This window comes from Nesoenas mayeri, assembly GCF_963082525.1.
Source record: "Nesoenas mayeri genome assembly, chromosome: 9".
Taxonomy (NCBI): Eukaryota; Metazoa; Chordata; class Aves; order Columbiformes; family Columbidae; genus Nesoenas; species Nesoenas mayeri.
This window is the reverse complement of record NC_137557.1, coordinates 14758582-14774192: the sequence shown is the minus strand read 5'-3', so window position 1 is coordinate 14774192 and position 15611 is coordinate 14758582. Positions and strand designations below refer to the sequence as shown.

The following is a 15611-nucleotide window of genomic DNA, read 5'->3' as shown; positions in this document are numbered from 1 at the left end:
CTTTAGCAACACATCAGGATATGAACTGCTTTTCAGATCTCCTCCTGTTAGTTAGGATTGAGGTGCCACAGGAACACACTGCACAGCTCTGTGCCGACAGCTGCACAATGAACCAATTCTGTGCAGTGAATTTTGAACTTTCCTGAGCTTTGACCCATCCCCTCCTCAGTTCAGCCTCCTCCCAGCACCAAAATGCACTGTAAGATAGCCATCACCCTGTAAGTGGGATGTATTTATATAAATCAAAGCTATGTCAAGTGGGAAGATAATTACAGAAAGAAAAAAGAAATAAAAATAGCAAGTAAAATGTTTCACTGAAAATAAAAGCAACTCTTTCCAATTGTGTTTAACATCCAAATTGTATATAAGAACAAGGTTCTTCAGCACTGTTGAGCAAGACTATCTGCCTCATTAGATCCAGAACAACTTTTTATACTAAGATACAGAAAGTATTTGGGAAACCATGTTGGAAAGCTATTTTAAGTGACACTTCCACCTTTTGGGTACAATAAAATCCTGCACCATCAATCATCATTTCAGTTTTAGTGTTGTCTGGAAACTAAGTTTCTGTCAGAGACCATCTTTCTGGGCAGCAGTTGGAGGGAACAAACAGAACAACCGGGACTTCCTGGCCATTGTAAATTAATTATTCAACCCTGCAACTCTACAGTTAGCTGTACTAGGGCAAATTTCAGCTCTAAGAACTGCCAACATCAATTCTACAAATGCATTTTATAAAGGCTCTGCCCTCTAAGTGATGCAGTATGGAATGAAAAAATCCCATAATTTAAAAAAAAAATATAGTTAAGCAATTTACATGACATCTCACTCACAGGGGGCTGCTGAGACAGGTATTTTGTATCCTTTCACTCAGAAAAATAGCAGAGCAGACTATGCTGCCATGCAAGAACGTTAGAATTCAGGGAAGTAAAGTTTCAAAAAATACTTGCTTCTTTCAGAACTGAATCCACTAAAGACCATATCAGAAATAAATCAAAGGAAACTGCAATGGAATATATTTTTAAAAAGCTTATTGTAGTAGCTGAAAAGAAAAATCTAAATAAATCCTTTCAAGCAGCAAAACAAAAACAAGACTAGTACATGCACACAGGAAGAAGAATTATAAGGGTCTTTTCTAGACCTTTCTATCTCTTCAAGAAAATTTATTCATCTCCTTATTTCTTGCGCTCTGCAAAAGAGAAGCTGTTGTGGAAGCCCTGCATTGAATTAACATTTATTCCATGAAGACAGCAGATGTGGGGGAAGAGCCATTAGAGAAGAAAAATGCACAATCACATAGATTTCACTATTTTTGCCTCACTGAAAAATCTATATCTTCTTTTGGGGTGTGTCATAGTCTTATTCCTATCAGCTCACATTAAGAGTGGAACAGTAACCCTTTGGGGGAAAAAGTGGAGTGACAAATACACACTGGAATTACTTGTTGCACAATGATGTTAAAGAAGATTAAATTTGTAAAATACTACTCAATGCCCTGAACATTTTTTAGGAGTATCAGAGTCAGAATAGTTTATGAATTTGAAATAAAAATCAAGTTATACTCAGTCTTCTTTTGGTTAAAAAACATTAAGAAATGCCCACATACTGCTCTCCTACCTCTTACCCACACCACAGTCTCAAATTCAAGTACTTAAAAGTGAAAAATAAAGCTAGAGAAAAGCAGAACAAATCAAATACTTTACAAATGTCTCATCTGTTGCAGAGCACCTTCGTGTCCTTGTACTCCCGAGGTTTCTCAGACCCTGCTGGAACTAAGGTTGCTGCTTTCCTCCTGATGCATTTATCGCCTGTGCCCCAAAACAAACTTTGTTAGGAGAAACAAGAGCCTTTAAGTACTTTTTAAAGAGGTAATGAAAATTATGAGTAATTTCCTAATAGTGACAGTTCAGTTTAGCCTGTGTGAGCTCGTGTACTCACATGCCACAAGTACATCAAAGCTTTCAGAACTAATTCAGGTGAATTGTTAAGAACAAACTTTCTTCTAGTATTTATCAGTTCCTAAGAAATCAGGCACTTTCATACATGTTGTCATTCAGCTGAAAGGCAGTTGTTAAGCTTTTGCAAATACTTCATCAAAATAAAAAAGAAGAGAGAATTTTAGCAACGTAAACATGGTAAACACATTTTTCTCTTCCAGCAAATGTGCAGCACAGTAAATGAAGCATTATGAGTCACTATGTGACAGAGTAAATTAACAGTTGCAAACACAGATGTTTAACAGTGAGTAAAGCCCTCACCTATAGTACGAAGAAAAAACATACACATTAAAAAAAATCAAATGTGACTAAGAACTAAAAAATACATCATTAAAATACAAGTTATGCAAAAAAATTCTGCAAAATAACTTCCCCTGTGTGTTTGTACAAGAGTGTATTTTTGTGTATTTTTTTTTCCCAAGAAAGCTCTTTATAACAGTAAACTGTCTGTAAGTGATCCACTGGTAAAATATTATTCTGTTCTGAGTTAGCCTAAAAGACCACAGGCAAATGCTCAGAAAAAGGTGATTAACAAAGGCTGCTTTCATTCTGAAGGCCTAAAGATCTGTAAAGGTTTGCCTAAGCATGGGCTACATAGATGAGACACCACTAAGGCTGAGGTGTTCCACATCTGGAAACAAAGTCAGGGGATATCAAACTCCAAATATTACTGTGTAATAAAGAAAAGTTGACAGTCTAAAGAGAAATGAAGAGACAGCAAAGAACTTTGCATGAGAAGCCATTACTTTTCAAGCCAACCCACTTTAGTACATTATTGAAGTTACCACATTTTGATGTGTTTACTTCAGCATAACTTTAAGTCCAGTTACAACCCACTCCTCAAAACAGCAGAACATGGAAATGAGCAGACACACTTATTTTCAGTAATGGAATAATCTTTGAATTCCTCTCCCAAGCCTTTCAGCTCCAAATCTTCTGTGTAAGGAATGTGATTTGAAGTTTCTTCAAATATTAGCAAGTAAAAAGCAAACTACTGATTAGATAATCAAAAAGCTTCTATATAAAAACTAAGGTTGCTGCAGAAAACAAGACACATCCATGCTGCTTGGGTTGTTCTGAAAGTGTACTGCACTTTCTGGAATGTACACAGGCACCACCTCACATGAGAAATAATTTCAACGGTATAACAGAGTAAATAAGCCAAAAACTGACACTTAGAGAAACTTCCAATCTAAATATATATGCAAATCCTTAAAAATATTCATCAATAAATATAATTTCTGTAAGAACAATGGCAACATGCAAAGAAGCTACCTAATACAGTCAAGTAAAAGCTGTTACATTAATTTAAAATTACCTTTTATTTTTCACAAGTTTCTCCAACACATTGTGCATTTTGGCACGGTAGACTTTGAGATAGTTTGCTTCAAGTTTCTTTAAATTACAAACAGTAGATACAGTAGGAATATTTTAAACCGATCTCTTTAAAATAAATGGCAAGTTAAGACCCTTAGCTTTAAAACAGAGACTGCCACAATTTCATTTTCCTGATACAAAATTCAAGTAATTTTAAGTAAGAGTAGAAAATTGTCTTTATAAAACATACTATTCTTAAAATTTACCAGCATTCTGAAAATAAACATCAAATTTCCAGTATCAGTTGGATGCAATTACATATCTAGAAAAATAACTCATTTTAAATGAAGGTCACTTAGTGAAGAAAAGTAAATTTTCAACAGGAGTTCTTCAAACAAATGATAAACCATTTTCTTTTAGCTAAATTATTTCATCCTTGTTCCATCTGCACAATTAATTTATTTTTCTTCTAGAGGTGTACATTTCAGTATTGAAAATGAATTAAGAAAACAGGCTACTGAGATGTTTTCCCTTTAGTATATACCAGCATATGGAACTATTACTTATACCCAACAGCCATATACAAGATCAACTTGATTTTGTTTTTATGCTGTGGTTTTCAATGGGTTGGTACCACATATATGCACCACAAAAACTTTACTGTGCCACTTCACGGAATGAAAACCATAATAAATAGATAATTTTGTATCAAGAGTTGTTCGGGTTTTTTTCAATAAATGGATTAATTATAAAATGTTTTTCCATTTTCCCTCCTTAGGTACTCTTTTTAGACAGCAGAATGGAAAAACAAGCAGGACATGTTTACTTTGTGACTCAAGGCTCAGAGCAGATATTGAGATATCTTCAACAACTTTACAACATTTTCTTTTCTTTTATTTTCTTTTTTTTTTTTTTTTTTTCATTCTTTTAGCCCAAAGTAACTTTGATGTCCAGGAACAGTAACTTAAAGTTTCTTTTATCACCATCTTCCAGAAGAAATCTATAAATAAATGTTTGTATAAAGAATCAAACGTTGCTGAAGAGGGGGAAAAAAAAAATTAAGGATCGATAAATGATACTGCAATGTATCTAGTGCCATTCAAGATAGGAAGTCCTTCATGTAAATGAGTGAGTCTTCCTGGGTGCATGAAGCTCCAGCCTTTCCTGGGAGACTCGATGGAGCAGTTGTATCTCAGAAACTTACAGCCACCTCCCTGCAGCCAAAACAAAGGCAAACAAACACCCAAACATTTACCTTGTATTTTAATTAAGTTACTTTTTATTTTTCCACAACTTAAAATATTATGCTATTATTACTAGGTTGCTAACAATATTTTTTTTTTTTTTTTACTATCCCTACTAACAAGGTTATTTAAACAACACCATCTTCAAAGCGATACATAACAGACCTACAATTGTAATCAAAGATTTCCCCTTGCTTTGCTTTAGCATTCCCCAGATAGCAACTCATTCAAGCAGCAACTCTGACAAACAAATCTTCATTTATGTTGCTGTGGATGATACCAGGGAGAAGCCAATCATGCTCGCAGGCTTTGTTCCAGGACTGCATCCCTATCCAGGATGGCATTTAAACACATCTTAAATAAATTGATATGGCTGTTGCTTTGACACTGAAGGTGTGTCTTCTAAAGTAGTAAGTTTGGGAAACTCATGGGTGTTAAGTAGGACTGTGAATAATACAGGTTTATAAACAAGTAGGTTAAGTTCTCTACTAGTCAAACCTGGATATAACTGCCATAAGCCCTGCCTATCTCCGCACTCTAGGGATTGTTTCATTTGAATCAATATCAGAGTAGAAAGCAATCTCAAAAAACAAACAAAACAAAACAAAACCAACAGTTGAAATTTTTCAGTCTGTGGCTGATCTAAAAAAGGATCATTTAAAAAAATTGTAAAGAAAATAAACCATTTGAGACAACCTGGGACTATTTAAATTATTTTGAAAAATTGGTTTTCACTCTACAGAAATGAAGCATTTCAGAAATGCTAAAAGTGAAATGGCTAATGTCGCCAAAGTTGTTCTTTAAACTCCTTCTCCCCCACTACCTGCAACCATTTTGACCAATTCAGCTTGACTGCATCAACAGTTCTGGATCCTGCAATCGAGCAAAATTAGTACTTATCAAAAACCACCGAGGAATCATATATCCTAATTTGTGACCCACATCTTTTCCTTTTCAACATGGTCTTTAAGTATAAAGTATAAGTATACCCATTTAGGCTCTAGTTTGGAAATAATATTAGGCACTCAAAGGACAACATTTTTTAAGTCAGTAAGTTGTCAACTTACTTGAAAGTCCTCTCCTACTTTGTTGAGAGCGATGTTGATTGTGAATGTAGAGGAGTCATGATGAGGTCTGAGCGACCGTTGTCTGTCAGGGCTATATTTTACAACAAAATTCAATAAAGCAAACCCCTGAAACAAAATATACAGTCAGACATCAACATGTGAACTTCCAAGTCACATACAGGGCTCTTGTTTTCTGTGTGGGTTGTTTTTTTTTTTAAAGATGAGTAAACAATTCAATAACATTCATCTATAACTACTTCTACATTATGTATAAGGTCCCCAATCAAACAAAAGTGTGTATTCAATAAAATACTTAGAATTACTCATGCCATGCAGTAACAATCTGCAAAAGTTTTAAACGCATACCTTGGTATAATAGCCAGCAAACACTTTCAGCGTTACCGGTGCAATGAACTCTCTGATGAAATGCAGCCATTCATTATCCAGTCCAATTTGCTTCATATGAATATCATCAGTTGGGACATTTTCATAACCTCCAGAAATACGGCTGTCCTAATGAAAACACCATAAATGGCTTTGAAATATGGACATGGAATGCTTCTGGTACTTCCACAAATATTTATTTGAAATGTGCAGAATCACAAAATGCAACAAGACAATGCTTTAGTGGGCACATGTGAGCTTGCTGTACAGTAGTTTCACAGCTAAGTGCTGTGGAAAAAATGCTGAGCTATCCATAAGCAAAAATTGGAAATTTTTTAAAAGGTGAGTCAATACTTGGATGTGTTGCCTGTCAATAAGCACTTCCTGGAGTAATGGTTTTATTTTTTGAGATGCAGAGGCAACTGAAGTTATACCAGATCAAGAGAGTACAGACCTCAACCTGATGTGGTAATAAACATTGAAATAATTTGAAGATAACAGTATGTTAAGATCCTTTTTGGAGGTTCCTCTCTGCAGTAAAATAATGACTGTAATTTATGTCATTTCCGAGATACCATGTTTGTGAATACGACAAACGTTCCTCCGATTTTAGCAGCAGTTGCTGAATACCTTGAGCAATAGCTCATACCATTTGTGGGTAACTGCTTAGGTGGAAAAGTCTGACAAATTAGTACTTAAGAGGTAAATGAGCAAAACTTCTCTGAACATTTATTAACAATCATCCAAGATCAGGCTTGGACAACCAGCAGACCATTACTGCAGCAACGACACCACTGTTCGTGTCTGAATTTGCTAGTTCAAGGTTCATTGAGGAATGTCACTACATTTACTGAACAACAAGCTACGTGGTAGACTAAAAGTATTTTATACCATGAAGCAGATGTATTGGTTCACTGGCAATTGTTGGAGTGTTTGTTTGTTGCAGTACGCTGTGACGTATTATTATAAAGGTAAAAGCTACTCACTCATCAAGGTCATGTTTATATAGGCTGACACTTACTTGGTGTTTTCCACCAGACCACTGTCCAAAATGTTCCATTTCTTCTACCAATTCATCACAGGCAGTGTCAGAAAATATGGGAAACCAAAATACATCTGGACATGGCTAGAAAAGGTAAAAAAAAAGAAAACAAACAAACAAAAACAAACAAAAAAAAGTCACACAAAACCAAAACCAAACCATTCATCTCTTTCAGTAGAGTTAAGCTTTAACATCTATCTTATTTTGAACTGCTAAAAAAGGACATCTTCACTTTTCTTGGTCACTAAAGAATATCAGCTGTTCTAACCTGAGCCATAATTCAGATACATTTAAATATTACATTTGGGTTAGAGTCACAAGCACATTCTCACAGAATGAAGCAAAAACTATGAGCTATCTTGTGAGTCATGGCCCAGCAAAAACGATGGCATCACCCAAGGAAAGTGTGTGGAAGAGCTTGCTTTTGCTAGATACCAGGAAACATAGCAATCTGCTATAGAAATTTTATTGAGCCTTCTGCTAGTGGTACTAGCTAGTTCAAATAACTAAGCTAAACACATCTGTATTTTGGTGAAGGCAGTTACTTGGATGACATTATTCTGAGCAATCTAGCAATTATTTTTTGGACTCATCTAGTTTTCAAAATGGCAAAGATTCAGTTCTGACTCAAATCATCACATAGCTGTTCAGCCACAGGCCAAAGAGCATTTCCATGGAAATACTTGCTGTATGCCACTTCATTATCAGGCAGTCCCATACATTTTAAGGAAACTACTTATACTTACCTGTTCTACTATATTATCAGTGAAGATCTTTGAGTAGTTGGGATTTATATAGGTTTCCTTCCAATCCTAAAAATCATGATTTTAAAACATTAAAACAGAAGAAATTAGTTTATAAGTGACAAAAAATAATTTATCCATTTGCTCTACTGAAAGCAATGGAAACAATTAAACAATTTCTTATACCCATAAATGAACTGGCTCTCATCATGTCAAAAATCATGAAACCTGTTACATCAAGATCATATGTCTAACTCCTTACTCTGGTCATCAGTTGGCTTGTTGATATGATATATTGTCATTTCTTAAACAGGTGGCGGAAAACACCTTTTAGTACACAACCAGTATTTAGCATATAATAACAAATGTTCTCCATGTAAAGTCTTTAAATCCCAAGTCCTTTATAATACATAAATTTTACCATTTTTTTTTTTCAAATAAAACAACTGTTTCAGCAATAATTAGAAACATACCACAGGATTTTCAAATATCTGCCAGAGGTCATTGTTGTAGTGAGAGGTATTGTAATTGGCTGTAGAAATAAGTCTGCCAAATTCATGTCTGTTGGTAATGTACATGAAAACGCCCTATACCAAGCAGAGAAAAATGGCATTAGCAAAACTGTGCACCTTAGCAAAAATGATGTTTTAAGAAAGCCTGTTTGCTTATGTCTGTACTTTCATAAAATATATCACATGCTTGTACATACATACTATACATGTGCTATTCATTTAAAATCCTTAAATTTTGCATGGTTAATTCTAATCACCAACCAGTGTTCATAATTCCTTCTTTACAGGTATTTGATTGAATTTATTTTCCAAACATATTAAACCAAAACATATACTGTTCATAACACAAACCCACATGCAGTTATAGAAAGGAAAAACAGAAAAGTAGTTGGTTGTTTTGTTTTCCAGAAAACCTAAGCAGACACACTGGAAGCACCTGTTTTCAAACTGAAAATACCCATCCAAGAAAACCAGCATCTAGGGTTTAGTTTCTCATTAAAAATTGAAAGAATAAGCTAACGATAGACAAGCTAATGGAAGTCAGAACAAGAAACTTATTTCAGAGTATTCACTACATGGTCCTCTGGTGAATTAGCCTGAAATAAAAATATAGTGGCAAATACCGCATAAAGTAATATTCAGATCATGGTACAAAACAGCTGAGCACTGTGAAGTATGTTTGCCTAAGCAAACATTGCAAAACATGTGCAAGATATCAATATGGTAAGATACAGCTTTATTGTCAAGCTATTAACAGAAGATATTAACAAAACTCTCTTAATTAGAAATAGTAGCAGAAAACAGTTCCTTTTAGAGAAACTTAGGTTTTGTGGGGTCTTTTTCTAAGTTTACTGTTTTTCAGACTAAAACCACATTTCAAAAGTGTTTGTGATGTTCAGATTTGCAGCAGCAGAAGACACTCTTATTTAGATATTTTGGTATTTCTGTCTATGTTTCTGTCTGAAAAAGAGTTAAACTGTTAGAAAGATGATTATTATGTTAAACACGTGCCCAGTTTGGGGCACTTACCAAATCATAAAATAGCTGCAGCATGGAGAATAAGGAGGGTCTGGGTCAAGAAAAACAGCTTAAAATGACACCGATTACACAACAGCCCTATGTGGTCACCAAGGTAGAGCTGGTAGAGCTGCTCGCGACTAGAGCTGTACCCCTTCTTAGGACTGCGGGAACAGTTTTAGCTACAAAGAAAGGCTTCAGCACACCTGGACCTCCAGATCCATGAGAAACATCCCTGAGGAAAGGACAAGCCTCTCTAAGACATTTTGAGCTGGTCATGAAGAACCTGTCCCTGGCCAAAACTTGAAGCTTGAGAAGACTGAAGAGAAAGCTAAAGCAGTACTTCATTAGAGTAAGTGGACAGAGGAGAAGTATCTTCCCGTGGTAGAATAATACTGCACGTATTAATAACTCATCAATTAAAAAAAATAAAGCAACACCTTTGGGGGTCTGAGCATATGGAATGTTTCCGAAGAAGGGGAGTCTTTTTCCCTTTGTAAACTCTAAAATGAAGGAGAATCATTACATCAGTTTTCTGATACATAATTTTTCTCTTTTTCTGACTACTATTAGGTTTCAACAGTTACATTAGGGTAATAGCAGCCTTTGATCAAAAGCTGATATGCCTTCACAGACAACATGCATCACCAAGCAAAGCTCATAATACACATGTCAAAGCTGTTTCCACCAGCCCCTTCTTATCTGCTGCAATACGAAAACAAGCATGGACCCAACCATCTTACAGCATAGACTGGGAAAGAGAAGAGAAAGCAATTTTCTGATGAGCCAGTCAGATTAGTTTAACGAGCACAAAGGAAGCACAGGTTTGCAATAACTCAGCTGAGAAGGTTTGAATACAAGAGAATCGGACGGGGATGTTCTGAATAATCAGTACAAAGGAGATCATGCCTTGTTATGAGGGAATAAAGAAATTAATACTTGCCAACTTTTCTTGTTCAATTCAGCAAAATTATTTTTCAATGCTATAGTGTCTGGAAATAGGTCTGGTTTAGGTTTTATTTGTTTCTGTGCTGAAACTAGTGTAAATATCAGTAGAAATGTGGATTTACATATTCATATTTTTACAGTACAAATACTTTTTCTCTCATTACTTACAGCTTAATGCAAGTAACAAGTTTCTGATACAGTTTTAATCTATCTGGAAAAATCAATGAGTAACTCATGCTCCCTAAGAACATACATACAATTTCATAAATCACGTAGGCTTTTTATATCAACACTGCCCATCATTAGTTCAAATATGTATCTAAATATAAAATTGCAAAATATTCCAACTTCATCTGCTAGAAGTTTCACACTGTATAAAAACATGCGTAATAGAGATGCTCTAAATGCATCGATAAGTTTGAAGTCACAGACAGTACAGAAGTTGAGCCCTCTTTCATCCTGTTGAGGTTGCACCAACAAGGAAGGTATTTTAACCTCAAGAGGAATTTTCAGTGCATTTAAATAAAAAACATCATGCAGTCAGCACACCAGTGCCTTGCAAACACTTCTGTTCTCAACAATTTAAAGAAATATATCTAAAATGCTCTATGTCACAAAAATTGGCCAGTACTTTGAAACGGAAGTAAAAATAAAATATCCAAGATCAATCAAATGAAGCAGTCACGTGCAGCATGACATAGAAGGCTGTGTGTACTTAACAGCAAGCTGTTATAGATACACCTTACCATTTCCCTGGCATTCCTGCAGAGAGCCATATCAGGATCCAACTTATCACGCATAAAGTAGTTCTTTTCTTTCATCTCAGATCTAAGAGTTTGTCCTTTAATTAAGTATATATTAGCCATATAAGGAATATTCCATACTCCTCTGTAAAAAAAAAAAAAAAAAAAAAAAAAAAAGAAGGCAAATAGTTTAAAACCAATTTGTTGCCTATTGTATCAAATCAGCATCTCCATACTTGCTGACAAGACTAAGCAAGTTTTAAAGAAATGAAGCTGAAAGGTTTCCAAGACATTTGAAAAACTTACAGCTGGACAATGTGGACATCTCAAATGTAGGCGTAGGCAGTAATTCATCTTTTATGAAGTATTGTTAAAAAAAATAGAAAGGTCAAATTCTCTAAAGAGTCATAACTACAAACGTACTTCATGTTTCCATAGTTAAGACAATCTGTCAAACCCTTCTAATATTATTCTACAGTACCAGATGGAGAAATTCTAAAACAGAGTTTTAAGTGAGTTTAAAGACTTCACTGAGGCTTCACACTGCTGGTCTGACCTCCTCACACAAACACCCACAGATCACAGCAGGCCACGTATTCATGTCACTTGGGCCAACATCAACAGAGAAGTATTACTGTGACAATGCTCACTCTGCAGTTTTCCTCCCTCCCAGCACCATGAGCACGTCTTTCAGTGCAACTGAAAACGAGCCAGTTCTATTCAAGCAGTCAGTCTGTTTCAAGACCTTTTTGTTCTTTCAGGGCAATGAAAAGGCATCGCCACATGGAAAAGTCAAGCTTAGAATAACTTACATCACATTCACCTATGGGAAGGAGAAACCCCAAAGGCTATGTGACAAAAATACTTCTCAAGAGCTCATTGGGATACATGTGACATAATATACAAGAAGAAACACATGAAGAAATTACAGTCACTCAGCTGATTAAATATTTGCCCCAAAGAGAAGAAGTCATTTAATGAATGCACCAATCATTTCTTTTGACTGAGGCTCCTGGGATAGAGTTTTGGGTTTGCTGTTTGTTTGTCTTACCATTTTCTGCATTACGCACGGCTATAACCAGACACAATCAGACAGGTACTAGCAATGACTATGTCTATTACTAATACCAGCACATCGTGTTAAACACTTTGGTTTTTTTATTCAAACTGCAAACAGGGGAAAACAAACGCATTCCTATGAAATAGAAAAAGGTGAACAATAAAACTAACCTAGGCTATTCAGGAATACAAGATCACATGAATATGTTTCTAATAACCATACTGGGTGCCTTGACTTCAAAAATTAATTTACAGTTACTTACATTCTGTTCCCTTGGACAATATCAACATAATCTTCTGATCGAGCGTAATAGCCATCTGGACTCAAAGCACCCCAGAAATTGGACCAAAGCTTCCCATGACGAGTTACAAGCGGAGCAATTATCTTTCTGTGAAGTGACATATTGAATAAGAAAATATAAACTGCTACACATATATGTCAAAATATACTAGCTTTCCTCAGTTTGGACTTCAGTGTAGTTAAAACACCAATGACTGTCAAGCCTTGGAACAGCTATTCTGAACTTAAGGTGGAAGAAACAGCATTGAAGTAACCACTGCCCAGAAACAACATCAATGTAACTGAAGTAAAGACTCATATATCAGAGGTGGCTTGATTTTCAGTCAAGAAAAAAAAATACTGCCCATAGCATAATGACAAAACTCATCACAAAGACATCAAAAAAACAAAACAAAAACAACACACACTACAGTGAGACTTAGCTTGCCCAAAACTTAACAGTGTCAGAAGGGGAAATCTAAGTTGACAAGAATAAAATGGCACTTTGTTTCAGAGGGTGCCTACTGGTAGATATATTTTGCAAACCTTCTTTTTCTTCCACCCAGTGTATCTGGCTTTTAGCCTCTTTCTACAACAGTAAAAATTACAAGGAATATAATGCAAAGGACTGACAGACACATCTTTACTTAAGCTCCATCCCTTCTCACTAGTAGGTCAAAACAGACATTGATAACTTATCTTTCTGTGACACACCTGAGATTCGCAGATTTGCTATGATGAGGCAAACACCACCTACCTACCCAACAAGGAAATTCACAAATTGGAAGGAGAAAGTGCACAGTGAGCCCTGTCTGCTGAAAGGTGTTGCTGACGAAATCACAGCTTTGTACAGCTTAAAAGATTGCATTAATACAAGGAGAAACTGGTCATTGTAGCTGCTTCATTTCCAATACCTTTCCACTATTTTATTGCACCTCTGATCTTAAAAGAAAGTAATAATACTGCAACACTAGAACCATAAACTCTAGAGTTTTTGTTTGGTTTTGTATTGGGGTTTTTTGTTGTGTGTAACCAATTTTGAAATCATTAGTCAGCGAAATCTTAAATCATTACATAAAACCTGCTTACACCATACCATTCTCCTCAGAGGAACTTTGAAGCATTTGAAATTCACGCCAGGAATTGTTGCTTGACAGGAACAAAATGCCTTGTTAATTGTTGGCCTCCAAGCCCACTATGCACTATGGCAACCAAATACCACAGGTAAACAAAGAGGATCTAACTCTGCAAGGAGAGATGAGATCTTATTTTTTCTGTATGGGACCCAGAAAATCCCTTCAAGTTGGAGGAAATTCTGTAAAATCAAGAGATATACTACACCTGTTCTGTTCTATCAGTATTCGTAAAGTTTTTGGGTTTGTCAGCACAACATCTGCATCTATGCTGAAGTAATATTCACAGGCTTTATCCTGGCGACAAAGGTCCCTAAAAAGACAAAAAGCAAGGGTAATTCACACATGTCCAGAAAAGAGTCACAAACAAAAAAAACCAAGAAAATAAAAATCAAAATAAAACATAAACAAACAAAAAACCCAACCCAAACAAACAAAAAAACCACAACCAAGTGCTCTACTCATACATTACATTAAAAGCCCTGTGTAGTGTAGTATAGTAAAATAAAGGTGTTTTTGGAATACAGTAGTGTGAGGAACTAAGAGAAGATTTAAAACGAGGGATCAGATGCCTTATATTTTTCTTTTACTAAACTAAGTGATTTCTAACCTTTACCAAGTTCAGTAAGAGCTACTATGCACTGCCCCAAGAGAAAACAAGGCAGTGGGAGGGCAGGGGGAGAGTATGGAAATCATGCCACTAATTTATAGAGCTGGATATCAGTACAGTCACTTAATAGTGAAGTATGAGCTTATTAAGTAGGCTTCTCTAGTAAGTAACTGCATGTGGCTATAACACTGTCTGGGCAAGGATGCTACAGATGTGATCTGCTGATCTGAATAGTGATTGAAACCTTATGGAGAGGATAAGACAAAAAATATAAAGAGACCTTCTCTTAGTGTTCTTGTAACTTATAAGAACAACACAGTTGTTAAAGTGAAATATAAAACAATTGCACAGGCAGTGAATAGAAATCAGAAAAAGGAACTGAATTTGTCCCATATACTATTTCTATTATTTGCATAGATTCCCACACCTTCAGCAGAAAGCTTTGACCAAGCAGAAGACATTCTACTAAAAATATAAAAGATACACATTTGTATAATTCTGGCACAGTACACATGCTAGGCTAAGATCTGGTACAGTGAGTTCAGCTTTCCTATGCCAAGAGAATAGTAGGAGATGATAGTCAATCAAACATACTTTTAGAGGAAGTGGAACAAGCAGTAGCTTTCTATCATGCAGGTGCTATTGATTTTGTCTATTTTCCCTGGTATTATTGACAGAACTTGCATTATTTCCACCATAAAAGCTTGAAAGAAGAAAAATATTTTACCTTCTTTCTTTAAAATGTCTATAAACACTGTTTAAGTTCCACATTAATTGATTGCTTGCAACTGTTTTCTACAAGATCTGTCACTTCAGGAGATCTGACAAACAGTAGATATGAGGGGGTACAGACAAGCCAAGGCAGCTGCTGGCTGCATGCCAGCTCCTCTGTTCCCCTCCACCACCACACAGCACTTCATCAGCATTTAGCCCGTCTCCTGTAAGAATTACTACGTATCAACATCTTGTGGACCTTTTTGTTCAAGCTTTTTTCTGCTCAAAGGACTTTAGACCTATGACTTTTTTGGAACCACAGCAGAAGGCAGAGCTTTTTTTATTCCATAAATTTAAGCTATCTTTCATTATCAAACTTAACCACTAAAGATGCAGTAATGATTTGAGACAAATTTTTAAAATACCCAAACGACCAAAATGGTCTTCCCACTACTGCTGCAGTCACTCTGTTTGGACACACACTCATAGTTTAAATCTTTGGTCAATCTCTAGTTTTGCTTTAAATGACATCTCCTTCACTGACAGACTTCTACCTTACATATAAGATTTTTTTATGACAGCAATTCCTTAACCAGCACTTTCTTCCATAATTGCCCCAGTTGAAAGCAGTAGGTTTTATTTTGGTCATAACACAGACCAGCAATTAAGTCTTTATGGCATTTTCCATTACTAGCCTATTCTGCTCAAAGCTTTACAAGTATGGAACACAATTCACACGTAGCTTTATCATTAACCTGACTTTTATATTGCACTTGACATTAGCTATTACATTTCTTCCAA

The 15611-nt window shown here is 35.7% G+C and overlaps 1 protein-coding gene across 1 annotated transcript in view; it reads right to left on the bottom strand.

Annotated features, from left to right (window-relative positions):
* Nucleotides 1-3988: 3988 nt before the first annotated feature.
* PLOD2 (procollagen-lysine,2-oxoglutarate 5-dioxygenase 2) overlaps nucleotides 3989-15611 on the bottom strand; it is a 51366-nt gene continuing 39743 nt past the window's right edge. Inside the window, 10 exon segments of the mRNA XM_080350035.1 lie at nucleotides 3989-4528; nucleotides 5626-5751; nucleotides 5992-6138; nucleotides 7031-7135; nucleotides 7798-7863; nucleotides 8268-8381; nucleotides 9764-9826; nucleotides 11018-11159; nucleotides 12337-12462; nucleotides 13695-13799. Coding sequence (XP_080206161.1) covers nucleotides 4373-4528; nucleotides 5626-5751; nucleotides 5992-6138; nucleotides 7031-7135; nucleotides 7798-7863; nucleotides 8268-8381; nucleotides 9764-9826; nucleotides 11018-11159; nucleotides 12337-12462; nucleotides 13695-13799 — 1150 coding nt within the window. The 3' untranslated portion in view covers nucleotides 3989-4372.